Source organism: Saccharomyces mikatae (genome assembly GCF_947241705.1).
Source record: "Saccharomyces mikatae IFO 1815 strain IFO1815 genome assembly, chromosome: 15".
In the NCBI taxonomy this organism is placed as follows: domain Eukaryota; kingdom Fungi; phylum Ascomycota; class Saccharomycetes; order Saccharomycetales; family Saccharomycetaceae; genus Saccharomyces; species Saccharomyces mikatae.
This window is the reverse complement of record NC_079270.1, coordinates 688,699-701,225: the sequence shown is the minus strand read 5'-3', so window position 1 is coordinate 701,225 and position 12,527 is coordinate 688,699. Positions and strand designations below refer to the sequence as shown.

General features: G+C 37.7%; 4 protein-coding genes across 4 annotated transcripts; 1 reads left to right on the top strand and 3 right to left on the bottom strand.

The window, feature by feature from the left end:
• Positions 1-1,262: 1,262 nt before the first annotated feature.
• Positions 1,263-3,059, top strand: THI72 (thiamine transporter; the record flags this gene model as incomplete). The annotated part of the gene is made up of 1 exon (XM_056225830.1): positions 1,263-3,059. One exon carries the CDS (start codon positions 1,263-1,265, stop codon positions 3,057-3,059), a length of 1,797 nt encoding a protein of 598 aa, XP_056079609.1.
• A 1,171-nt stretch (positions 3,060-4,230) lies between these two features.
• Positions 4,231-9,096, bottom strand: ULS1 (translocase ULS1; the record flags this gene model as incomplete). The annotated part of the gene is made up of 1 exon (XM_056225829.1): positions 4,231-9,096. The coding sequence occupies one exon, from the start codon at positions 9,094-9,096 to the stop codon at positions 4,231-4,233; it is 4,866 nt and encodes a 1,621-aa protein (XP_056079608.1).
• A 468-nt stretch (positions 9,097-9,564) lies between these two features.
• SPR1 (glucan 1,3-beta-glucosidase) lies at positions 9,565-10,902 on the bottom strand (the record flags this gene model as incomplete). Its single annotated transcript, XM_056225828.1, has 1 exon — positions 9,565-10,902. One exon carries the CDS (start codon positions 10,900-10,902, stop codon positions 9,565-9,567), a length of 1,338 nt encoding a protein of 445 aa, XP_056079607.1.
• An 818-nt stretch (positions 10,903-11,720) lies between these two features.
• Positions 11,721-12,071, bottom strand: IES4 (Ies4p; the record flags this gene model as incomplete). Its single annotated transcript, XM_056225827.1, has 1 exon — positions 11,721-12,071. The coding sequence occupies one exon, from the start codon at positions 12,069-12,071 to the stop codon at positions 11,721-11,723; it is 351 nt and encodes a 116-aa protein (XP_056079606.1).
• Positions 12,072-12,527: the final 456 nt, after the last annotated feature.

Below are 12,527 nucleotides of genomic sequence, written 5' to 3'. Positions count from 1 at the left end.
GGTCCTACCTGAAAACATAAGCAGCAGCAACTACAAGCTCCTATAAAAAGGGGTACATAATGACAAGGCATCGCTCCACCTCATCATGTGCTTAAGGTTTGAAGCAAATGTGTCGTCTCTTCATAAAAGAGTATAATAACACGTTGACAGAGACTTCCAGCATGCTGCTGAACGCTTCACCGCCCCAGCACTCATGATCCTTAGGAGAAACTACTCGATAACCACGCTCAACCCCGGTGAGGATTCATCAAGCAAGTGCAGCGGCTTAAAATGAATACTCTCGTAAACATCGCGAAGGCAGAAATGAAGAGTGTACCACGAAACTCCCAAAACCGATGATTGAGAGCGAAGGCATCCTCTTCATGAATCCAAACGGCACCATTACTCACCTCACACTGCAGATCACATGCATCACATGCAGGTGCGTAATTACGTCAAGAGTGAGAAGCTAGGTAAGGAGACTTACTTACAAATAACAACTCTGGGTATCTCACTAGTGTACGGCTTCGACGCCATTGAACTTGAATACTACTCCTCGAAGCCGTTCCAGTGAAGAGAAATGGAATAAGATATCCGAACTTTTTGCGAAGGCCTTTCCTCTAAAACTAGTATTGTGAAGGCATTATGAGAAAGTACAGAAAAACTGGCACGAGACGGATGGATGCAAGAAATACCCTATAGCAAATTTATGACAATGTCAAGGCATTCATGTAGCCTTGTTTTTCTGCCATCGACATAAAAAGACCTCACCTGCTTAATTGCATGGACTGGCGCTCTGCGTATGCGCATTATGAGTGCCAGCCGCCAATGTACTATATCTTGCAGTAGTCGTCGCCACAGAAACGCGCGTGTACAACATGAACGCATGATGATAACCGCGCTTAGGAGCATAATCACGCGCGGCGACCCATCGGCAAAACGCTTGACAATAGACGTTTCCTGCAGGTTGCCTTATTAATCTATATGGGATAGGAGGAAATTCACCCATCGAGTTACTAAATCAGACAATACAGCTATTTTAGGTGTTTAACAGAAAGCAGGAAGAAGGTGGACGATAAGGAAAATAATGGGCAAATTTTTTTTACTCGCTGTCCCAGTGTGATTAACTTTTTCGTCCCTTCTATTTGGTATATATGGAAGCTGTAATTTTCGATGTCATCGAGAACCCTTACTATGTCATCCTCTACTGCAGAAAACACATAGTTCTCTATTGTTCTCATATCTTTTATACTATCAAGCAAAAACTCTAGAATTACACCATCATGAGTTTTGGTACTAGAATCTCCAAGTTTTTGAGATTTTTAGAAATTCCTGTTAAAGATAGGGCCTGTGTTAATTTTCTGAGGAACCCTGATTTGCAACCTATCAAGTCTGCAAACCAAACATGGGGGTTCTGGTCTAATTTTGCGTATTGGGGTGTTCTGTCATTCAACGTGGGTATGTGGGTAGGTGGCTCATCTGCACTAACGGTTGGGTTGAGTTATTCAGAGACCATTGGTGCGTTTATCATTGCTGACATCTTGACCATTTTGTTTGCCTTGGCCAACTCTTGTCCCGGTTACGACTGGAAGGTCGGTTTCACTCTAGCTCAAAGATTCGTATTTGGGATTTACGGTTCAGCCTTTGGAATCATCATCAGAATTTTAATGAGTATTGTCTATTATGGTTCCAATGCCTGGTTGGGTGGTCTTTGTGTAAACATGATATTAGATTCTTGGTCTCACCACTACTTGCATCTACCCAATACTTTGTCCTCGAAAGTTGCCATGACCACCAAGGAATTGATCGGCTTCATTATCTTCCATGTTATCACCGCGTTCTGTTACTTTATGAAACCATACCATATGAACTACATTTTGATTTGGTCGTGTGTTGGTACTTTCTTTTCAATGTTGGGTATGGTAATTTACTTGACCAAGAATGCTCATGGAGTTGGTGAATTGTTCACCTCCACTCAATCCACAGTCACTGGTTCTGCAAAAGCTTGGGCTTGGGTTTATACGATCTCGTACTGGTATGGTTCCGTTTCTCCAGGTTGCACCAATCAAAGTGATTTCTCAAGATTTGGTTCCTCTAACTGTGCTATCTGGTCTGGTACTATAGTTGCTTTACTACTACCAGCAACTTTGATTCCAGTCTTCGGTATCATTGGTGCTTCCACTTGTGATAAATTATATGGTCAACCATTTTGGATGCCTATGGATATCTTTAATAACTGGTTGACAACTAACTACTCTGCAGGTGCCCGTGCCGCTACATTTTTCTGTGGCTTTTGCTTTGTCATGTCTCAAATATCTTACACCATCTCCAACTGTGGATTTGCCAGTGGTATGGATTTGGCTGGTTTATTACCTAAGTACGTTGATATCAAGAGAGGTGCTATTTTTGCCGCATGCGTCTCCTGGGCATGTTTGCCATGGAACTTCTACAACTCCTCTTCCACTTTCTTAACTGTCATGAGTTCTTTCGGTGTTGTTATGACACCTATTATTACCGTCATGATCTGTGATAACTTCCTGATCAGGAAGAGACAATACTCCGTCACCAATGCCTTTGTTCTTAACGGTGAATACTACTACACTAAAGGTGTGAACTGGAGAGCTGTTGTGGCCTGGGTTTGTGGTATGGCTCCCGGTCTTCCCGGTATCGCGTGGGAAGTCAATAACGACTATTTCCACAACACTGGTATCATAAATTTTTTCTATGGTGATTCTTTCTTCTCCTTTTTGATTTCTTTTTTCGTCTACTGGGGACTATGTATCTTCTTCCCATTCAAAATCACTGTTAAACATGATGATAAAGATTACTATGGTGCATTTACCGACGAAGAGGCGAGAAAGAAGGGCATGGTTCCATACAGTGAAATTTCTGAAGAAGAAATCCGTGCTTATACGTTGGGCGGAAGTTACACCACTGGACAGGAATACAACCCTGAGAGCTCCGATGACGATCTACCTGAGTTAGCCAAAACTAGCTCAGAAAACACAAAAGTATTTGAAATCGTCCATCAAAAAGAAAATGAAAAGGAATCCGCTACTTCCAGTGAAAAAGCTGTCTAATGAGCAAAAAAACTTGACAGAATGAACACACATACTCAGCATAGAACGAAAAAACTTCTCCCTTTTATTTAACATCTTGGCACGAATATCATACTTTTGTAACACTATCAACTTCATGTCGCTTACTCGTGGCAGATACTCAGCAAACCATATTCAATGATATATAAATCTACATAATAATCCTATCCATTTTTACTTTCGTTAAAGATTAGCGAGAATGGCAGTGATGATGTTCCTATTAGCATCTACTGAATAAGATATTGTCGAAAGGGCAAAATTTCTGATGTTACCTGAATTGAGTAATACTGGAGTGTCCTTTCATTTTTATTATCTCCCCAATCTCAGATCTAAAACAGGTGTTTGGGTATTTATATATTTTGATAATTCGTCTAACGAAAACTAGAACTGATCTAATGTACTCGATTTTGTGTGTTTGGTAGTAAGCTTGTTTCGTACCAGTTTTACAAAAGCCTCGAATGAACTTTTTCGTATTATGTGTTTAGTTATGCTGACATATTTCATTCTGAGATATGGTACAAAAGAAAATACTTTCAAATGGCTGTTTCAAGTTTATTTATAGGTAAGAACATAGGCGTCAATTTCAGATAATACTTCATAATTTCTTAACTATTAAGAGAGATAAATTTTATTTGATTGCTGTCACTAGCATAATATCACATGCGGTGTCATAAGATGAAATAAAAACAGCAACAGTCATCTAATATAGTGGAACCAAAACGCAAAAGTTGACAAAGAAAATAAATAACGTATAAAACCAAAGAAGAAATAAGTATAGGATAATGTGAAATCATTTATTCGTTATGAGTTAACTAAAATTAACTAAAACCCAAGGAGGACTTCTAGTGGGTTGCGTGCATTTAATGATTTTGCTTTTGTTGAAAATTAATTCAAAGGATTATTCCAATATTCGTATATTTTCGTCTTTTAAGTATAATCAAAGCTTAGAAAAGCACAATTTCATTGTGTGACCGCAATGCAAATTATTTGCTCTGAAACTTTTTTAATATAGGTTCTATTTTCTGTTCCACTCATTGCTAATAGCAAGCATGTAGATGTAAAGGAATATGGATTATTTATAACGAAACCATCACTAGTTTTCTACATTTCTATATTCCTGTATTTTCAATAATAGCGAATTCGCTGGATTTCTTCAAAGAGCGTTTAAACCAAATAAAAACCCCAATTCTCGACGTCCTAGACTATTCACTTCTTTGATTTTGCCTGGATCCATGGCAGAATCGACCATCTCCTTTTTCCTTTTCTGTAATTCAGAAATACGATCTTCAACAGAATTTTTGATAAATAGTTTATGAACTTTGACTTTTTTTGTCTGACTTATTCTATAACAACGATCCTGAGCTTGCTCTTCGACGTATGGGTTCCAAAATGGATCAACGATAACTACATGGTTCGCGCATGTCAATGTTAGCCCTGAATTACCCGCTTTCATAGATATCAAAAGTATCCTCTTTTCAGGATCACGATAAAACTCATTGATAACATCAGATCTTCTCTGGGCATTCATAGATCCGATATATTTGAGATAAGGAACTTTCAGTCTACTTTTCAGGAAATGTTCAAGAATCTCAAAGAATGTAGTGAATTGAGAAAAAATAATGACTTTCTCAGTTGGTGATTCATCAAAAACCATTTGTATAACATCCATGCATTGTTCTATTTTCGACGACGGCTCTAAAGTCTCAAAATTGGGCACATAAACGTTCTTTTGCTGCAATTTTTGCTTCTCCATTTCACTTAAATATTCTGCGTGTAAATCTTCCGTGGTAAACTCCTGGTTTACCACCTGATCATACAATTTGTGTGAAACAATTTCTTTCTCATTCGTTAAATTCTGGCAATCTTTACACGGTAGCGCCAAAGCCCCATTGTTGGTTCTTTTGGCTTGTGGTAGCATGGAAGAGTCTTCAATAAAGGGCTCAATACAGGTGTCGCAAATTAAATGACCACATCCTGTCAAAACAGACATTGCTTCTGGTTCTAATTGTCCCATGCACCAGATACAGGTCATGGAATCCATTGAAGTAATTACTTGAGCCCGCGTTTCCTCATCCATATGAGTAATTTTGAAGTAAAGCCTGAGCCAGTCATTTTCAAAGCTTTTCCCGTTTGCTACCTTTGTACCCTCTGCTTTTTTTTCACCCATGATAACTAATTCTGAATGACAACAAGCTTGCCTTAAACGAAGTAGCAACGTCAGAATGCTAGAATTACTGCCCCTCGTAGAATTATTCAGCAGTTTTTTAGCCAGTGCTTGATTTTTTGATTCTAAAGCTGTATAAAATTCTAACTCCTTCCCCTTGAGACATGACTCGTCTACCTCCACAATTTTAGGCGGAAGCTCCAGTAAAGGTTTGCCATCGATTTTATCAGCCTTAGACCGACGAAGCATAATTGCGTTTAACAAAACCCTTACCTTTTTTAATGCATTTTTTCTGTCCTCATTGTCATATTCATATTGTTTGTTCTTTTGAAAGAATCTTCCAATATCTAATTTAAACCGTTGCTCCTTGTGGTAAGGTGGAATCCTTAAAAATCTTATCAAGGAATAAAGCTCATCCATATTATTTTGAATTGGTGTACCGGATAGAATCCATCTATACATACCGTTTATTGTACAACATGCCTTAGAGGCCCTTGTATTTTTGTTCTTTATATTTTGACCTTCATCTAATAAAATCCTGTAGAAAGTCGACTCATTACAGTAAAACGGAGAGTAGTACTCATTGGAAGTTTTCAACCTATTTAAAGCTTGAATATGAGGAACGGCAGGTAGTTGTTTTTGTTCACCATCCAGTTTTTTTGGCCAATGTTTTTTAAATTCGTTTGCTAAGGTCTGATAAGATACCAAGACGGCATCATATCTTGATAAATCCTTCCAGTGTTTGACTTTTCCGTTACCGGATCCCCCAAATATAAATGTACTAAATTTCGCGTGCTTTTTCACTTTCGTTTCTAGTTCACCTTTCCAAACTCTTAGAACAGAAACTGGTGCGATTATCAGGTTAGTTTGACAGTTAGGATTATCTGATCGATTAGCCAACATTAATGCAATGGCCTGAATAGTTTTACCTAGACCCATATCATCAGCAAGTAGACCACCTTTTTTTGCAGAGTTTTCTACTTGTAACAACCAGTGTAGCCCAAGTCTCTGATGTTTTAGTAAGTTTACGGTCATGTCCTCTGGAGTAAGTGCTTCGCCATCGATAACTGATTCTGATTGTTTGACATTCTCCAAGAGCGCTCTGATCTGTTCTTGATCTTCGGCGGCATGCATATTCGAAATGTGAAATTCATCTTGCATCGACATATTGTTGCTTATAAGACCTGAATTTTCTGTGTTTTGCAAACGATTCCAGTTAGAAGGAAGTGGTTGATCCATGTTTGCTGGAAATAAGTAGCTCTGTTGTAGTAGCTCTTCATTTGTTAGAGGAATTTTATATCTTCTCAAATTGTCATACAATCTTTCCATCTTAAGTCCTTGTTCTCTCAAGCCAACAACAGCTTTTCCAACACCTTCTCTCTTTAGAGGAGTTGGCGGAAATCCAGTGTCAATATCCTTCCGAAATTCCTCCAGGATATTTAGGAATCGAGTAATTTTTCGTTTGGTATCCTCTGATCTATTGGATTTCGAAATAAGATCTCGAGCAACTTCAATGCTTTTGAAATATTGAGCCCTTCTGTCAGGATTGACGATGGCCGGATTAGAAAACTTTATACCGTAATCTTGCAATGTTTCAAAAACGATAGGCATTTTTACACCATTGGTGAATAATATATGGGCCGATTCATGCGCATTATTTCTTCTATTTACATCTACTAAGGATTTACCACTTTCGAAGAAATTCTTATACGAAGTCAAATTGTCCAGGTGTTTATAAAGAATATTTTTCGTCATTTCTGTCCTTGATGTGTTTTTAGCGAGAAGGTTTTTCGCAGTATCAATAGATTTCACAAATAAGTCTCTCACTGCCAAAGGTTGCTGTACCAATGGCACAATGCGGTTGCTGTCGATTTTGCTTTGATCTTCCAATTTCAAATCATTCAACTTCTGTTGGATCTCGCCTGTTAGTCGCTTGTAGGTACTGAAACTTAGCGTCCCTTCTTTTAACATCTGGTCGAGTTTCTCCTTTTCGGCCAGACATTCGTTCCTTTGATTTACAGTCGTAGAAGCTTGGTAGTCTCTGATCGATCGCTCAAGAGTGGTTAGAGATTTATTTAGCTTTATATTTCTTGAATGCACGAAGGACTTCCACTGTTCATTATAGTTGTACATTCTCATATTGATTGAATCTAGTTTCGCCTTTGTCAACTGCCTTTTCTCCTTTAGTCTGTTTAATTGGTTTTGAGCTTCATTTATCAAAATCTGCTGAGTTGAACTGATGGTTCTTCCACCTCTGGTCATCGACGTTGACAATAATTGCCAATGTTTTTCAGCTTCAGAAACACCTTTTTCTCTCCTAGTCAGTTTTTTCTTTAAAATTTCTGAGTTCGTCCTAGAGGAATTGAGAGCATTACGTAGCTCTGTTTCCTTAAAATTTAATTCCGTAAGTAATTTCTGATGATTCTTTTTTAAAGTGTCTAGTGAAAATTCCTCTTGGTTTGGAGATTGGGCAGTCTTCTCTGTAATGGTAGCCTCATTAATAGCTGGTGAATTCGAGGTTTGTGTGCCTGTTTCTGGTAATATCTGTAGATTATTGTTATCAATCTCTTTTATTACCGGACTGGCCAAGTCAATATTGGGAAGATCAAGTAAAGATATCACTTCTGGAATATTATTATTTAACTCATCAGTAGTATTTAGTTCAAGAGCTTTCTGGTTATTCTCTGAATCATGCATACTAACATCCGATTCTTCCTCATCTGAGAGAATGATGATTGTACCATCTTTCTGTGCAGGAACACGTATATCATTAATCCTATCGTCCAAGTGTTTCAAGGGTAATATCAGTCTCTTGAGTACTCTATTATCTTCCAAACTATCATTATACTTTCTTTTGTTTTTACTATCAACGTGATCAATATCGATAGGTTGCTCACTGAGGTGTTTGAATAGTTCACTTTGGTCCTGTTCGAGTAAAGGCACACTACTTTGGAGCCCTGGAAGTCGAATTGTCATTTCCTGCCTTGCATTATCCGTTTCATTTTCAAGGACATTTACAACGGACTCTTGCTTAGATGCTAACGCTGCCATTTTTCGCCCATCAAGAACACACGGTATGCTTTCTTTACAATCACTTTCGGCAATATATTTCTGATCTGCAGGTAGTTCAAAAGATAAAGCGTTGTGATTCATGGCTACATATCCTTTTACTTGATCCTTGTCTCCGCTTTCCAAACGATTCTCCCCTGTTTCAACATTATTAAACTGCTTTTCCAAAGATTTATTGTTGAGGTCCAAATTCACTTCTTTAAAACTAACGTTACCACATTGACCAGTATTTGGTTCGAAATCATCTTCGCTGCCACCGTAGCTTTTGGAAAGGTATGAAGAAAAAATGACATTATGCTTGTCTTTTTTTAACTCCTCTTGGTCCATTACTTTACCCCGACCAGTTTTTTCATGTTTATTTGACACGCATACGTGACTATCTTCATGAGAAGACTTTATCATCTCCCCATTTGAATTACTCTCTTGCCCTTTTTTATTCTCACTGAATGGTTTTATCATTCCTTCTTCCAAATAGTTCAGTCGATTTACTTCCTTGGAGTATTCTTCATTGTCTTTTTTATCAATCATCTCTTTCGTCCTTGTCTCACTCGTTGATGGAAAATTGGAGCTCTCATTTCTGGATGGGTTGGTCTTGTACGTATGGGAGAGTGGTTGCTTTGCACTACCCTCACATCCAGCGAGCTCTGCAGCCACCTCTCCTGCTTTAGTGTTTTCTTTTTTAGTTTCTACATTATCCGTGCTCGTTGAAGATGAAAAGGAATGGAATATGTCTTCATTATCTGAGTCGGCAAGTGTAAGGTCGATAGTGGGCACAGCTACCATCATCAGTCGTATAGCCTAAAAGGTTGTAACCCAATGCCTTCTTAAAGTCACGTAGCAGACAGATGCAAATTTCAGTGAATATGTTCCTATGTGCGTACAGAGGTCCTTACTTGTTCTTTCACGGTACTTGCCAAAAAATTGGTAAATCTGTATTGTTTTTCTTTTACCATATACATATACACACAACACGAGCTAAAAAGGCTGCCCGATAATATTCAGAGTGACGCGCGTCTCGTACTTCTTTTGCATCCCGTATGATATAGTTAGCATACGATAATCGGACACCCACATTAGTGTGTATGAAACGAAATTGGCTATTGGTGAAAGCATCTAAATTAGCAAGACTATAGAGTGTAAATTAGAATTCATTTTTATGCCTTAGTATTTTATATAGAGAGAAAGCAGTTCGCATACTTTTCCTTTAAGAGTGATCGTCAATCTCCGAAGACGTTAAATGGATGCTATGAAATTTTAGCGACATTGATTTGGATATTTTCTATCACTAATAGGTTGTGGAAAGAGATTAAACTGAACTAATTTTTCAACATCCCATTCAATGCTGTTCTCTGTCTTGTAACACCACATTATCCATCCTCCAGTCTTCTCAAAAGCATCTAATTGGGCCTCTATAAACTTTCTAGTGTTTTGTTTTCTTTCTTCTGACCACAAGGCAACATTCTCATTATTTGAACACGAACCAATGTGATATGATTTATCATTACCTTTGGCCCAACTTCCATCATATCTCGCACCAATACCAACCCCATTCAACCACTTTGTGCAATCTGTTAATGCCGCGGAGAATTCGCCTGCCACAGACGAATGTCTCTCACTTATAGCATCGTTTCCCCATTGGCAGGCAATTTTTATACGTTCGTCAATTTTTCTTGTTAATTCCACAGGTGAGAATACTTGATAATGATGATGGTCGATGATGACCCCATGCGCCCCCTCCTCATCATTCAAGAAGTCATCCCAGTAATGGTAAGGTTGAAAAGCGTCATGTATGGCAATAATTTGATTACTATTAATTTTATTTCTTAAGTAGTCATAAGCAGGCTTCAACAAAAAATTCTTCAGCCTTTCCATATCGATGACTGGACCTAATGGTTCATTGAGTAGTTCAATTCCAACAACTGTATCCAAGTACGCATCAGTTGAGTATTTGCTTAAAATATATGTCAAAGCTTTCATGGTGGAACTCAAATTATCATCCTCCAGAAATTTATATGAATCTCTCAATCCTGAGTTATCAAATCCGTTTTGTGAACCGGCTGCTCCATGAAGATCGATCCATACTTTCAAGCCATATTTTCTAGCCCAGTCGATAGCTCGGTCCAAAAAGTATTCTTGTTCAGCGGTAACATAGGGATCATGGCTCAAAGTTGTGAAAGCCCAATATCCAATTGGAATCCTAACCAAATTGAAGCCTTGGGAAGCGATCTTTGCGAAGTCTTCCTCCTTGTAAAATGTCGACCAGTGGTTATAAAGACGCTCCTTTGCATTTTCGTAACCTAGTTTTTGGCAAAAATGGTATTCATCAACAGGTATACCGTCATCATTGTGTGGATTCGTGCGAAAAGCCTCAAATAAAGATGGTGTAATGTATGGCTCTAGTACTAGCCATCCGCCTATATTGACCCCGTAAATCTTGTCACTAATGGTTTGACTATTGGTAGTATACTGTGTATTCTCTTTGTTCTTGTAAAGAAACTGTATAGAACCTCTATTCTTGGTTGCAACAGGATTACTGTTTACCAATTTGGTAAAAAATAGTGTTAATGCGGCTAGCGCTCTCAATGAAACCATTTATTTTTAAGGTTTAAATGATTTTTATATGGAGTCTTTGTTGAATGATTAGCTCTTTCTCTAAGCTTTGAGAGAACTTCCTCGTAGCTGGACGATAAAGAATTAAACTTGAACAACCAAAAACAATTTCTCATACCAACATATTTATTGTAACAAAAAGGAGGTCCAGCAACGCAAGGAATTTCTACACAAAGACAAGAGACATTATTGGAAATACTCTCACGTTATAAGATACGCCGCTGTTTTAGTGTCATTTGGTGACTTTTTTAGATCTGACAGCGACACCACGACAAAAAAATCTCAAATTCACAGCGGTGCAAATACAGACAAAAAAATCTTCGAATTAGTAATATTATGTTAAATGTGAAAATATAAACAGCGTTGTAGTATAACAAGCTAACTAAACTGAGTGTACTAACACTTGGTAAAAACTTGTGCTTCATGTCAAAAATTATTCGATATTTTTACTTTTTGCTATAAATTGTGAAATACATATCATTCCAATAAGTAATTGAATTAAATTTTCGATTGCTGTATAACGCGTATGGTATGTGCTCGTATTGTAAAAACCCGTTAGCTCTTATTACATTATTCTCCTCATTTTGATTGACTCTTTTGAGACCTCTTTCCTTTTAAAAATGTTCTGATGCAACTCCTCTATTATGATCATCAAGACTACTCCTGATTCTTTGTATGTGAACCACCTTAATTTATATGTGTATTTACTTATAAATTTGTGGGTCAATGAGACTAATTCGCGAATTTTAGATCATGTACTGACCACAAGTGTGAGCCCATGAGTACCGGATGAAACGGTCTCATGATTCTGATCCATCCTCCTTCTCCTCTTCAAAATCTTTGCCTTCAGTATCCTCATCCCCTGGTTCTTTTTTCCCCGTGGCTTTGCTATCAGATTCTTTCATGTGGGATTCGGTAAGTTCAACCTGCTTTTGACGTTCTTGACTTACATCTCTTCTTATCCAGCCAGTAAAATTGACTTTATAGCCACTGAAGCTCTTGATCTCTATCGCCTTGTCTTCAAAATCCCACGGAAGTACAGGTTTGCTATTATCTCTAGGATTGGCAGAGGCAGTATCTGCCTCCTCTATTTTAGGGTCATTGCCAAGTTGTTCCTGTGATTCGGATAAAACACTACTTTCTTGAGACATAGCTCAATTATTTATGAGCTTTTATATGCCTTCCAACCGATGTAAAAAGAAATGTAATAACTTTATACTGCACTGCATTTTGTTTATACCTTCAAAATCGTCATGATAATGTGAATGCTTACCCGTCAACTATTCGCTTTACTTTTTTTTTACTGCACAAGAAAAGCTCCTGTTGGCACACTATACCTATTCTCCTCGAGAGTTGAAAAACCAACTGACGTAAAAACGGAATGGTGTGTATATAATCTTGAATATAAAAACTTGAATACTGTAACTCTTGTTTATTGACAATGAGTTATCAGTTGGGGGTGTTTAAGAATCAATTTTTTTAGAGTTAAATTTCATTAGTGTCCAACATACTTGCAATGAACATATATATATATATATATACGGATTCTGAAGAATTTATAATTGCTGAGATATCATTAAGAAAGTCGTTTCAGTTACGAAGTATTT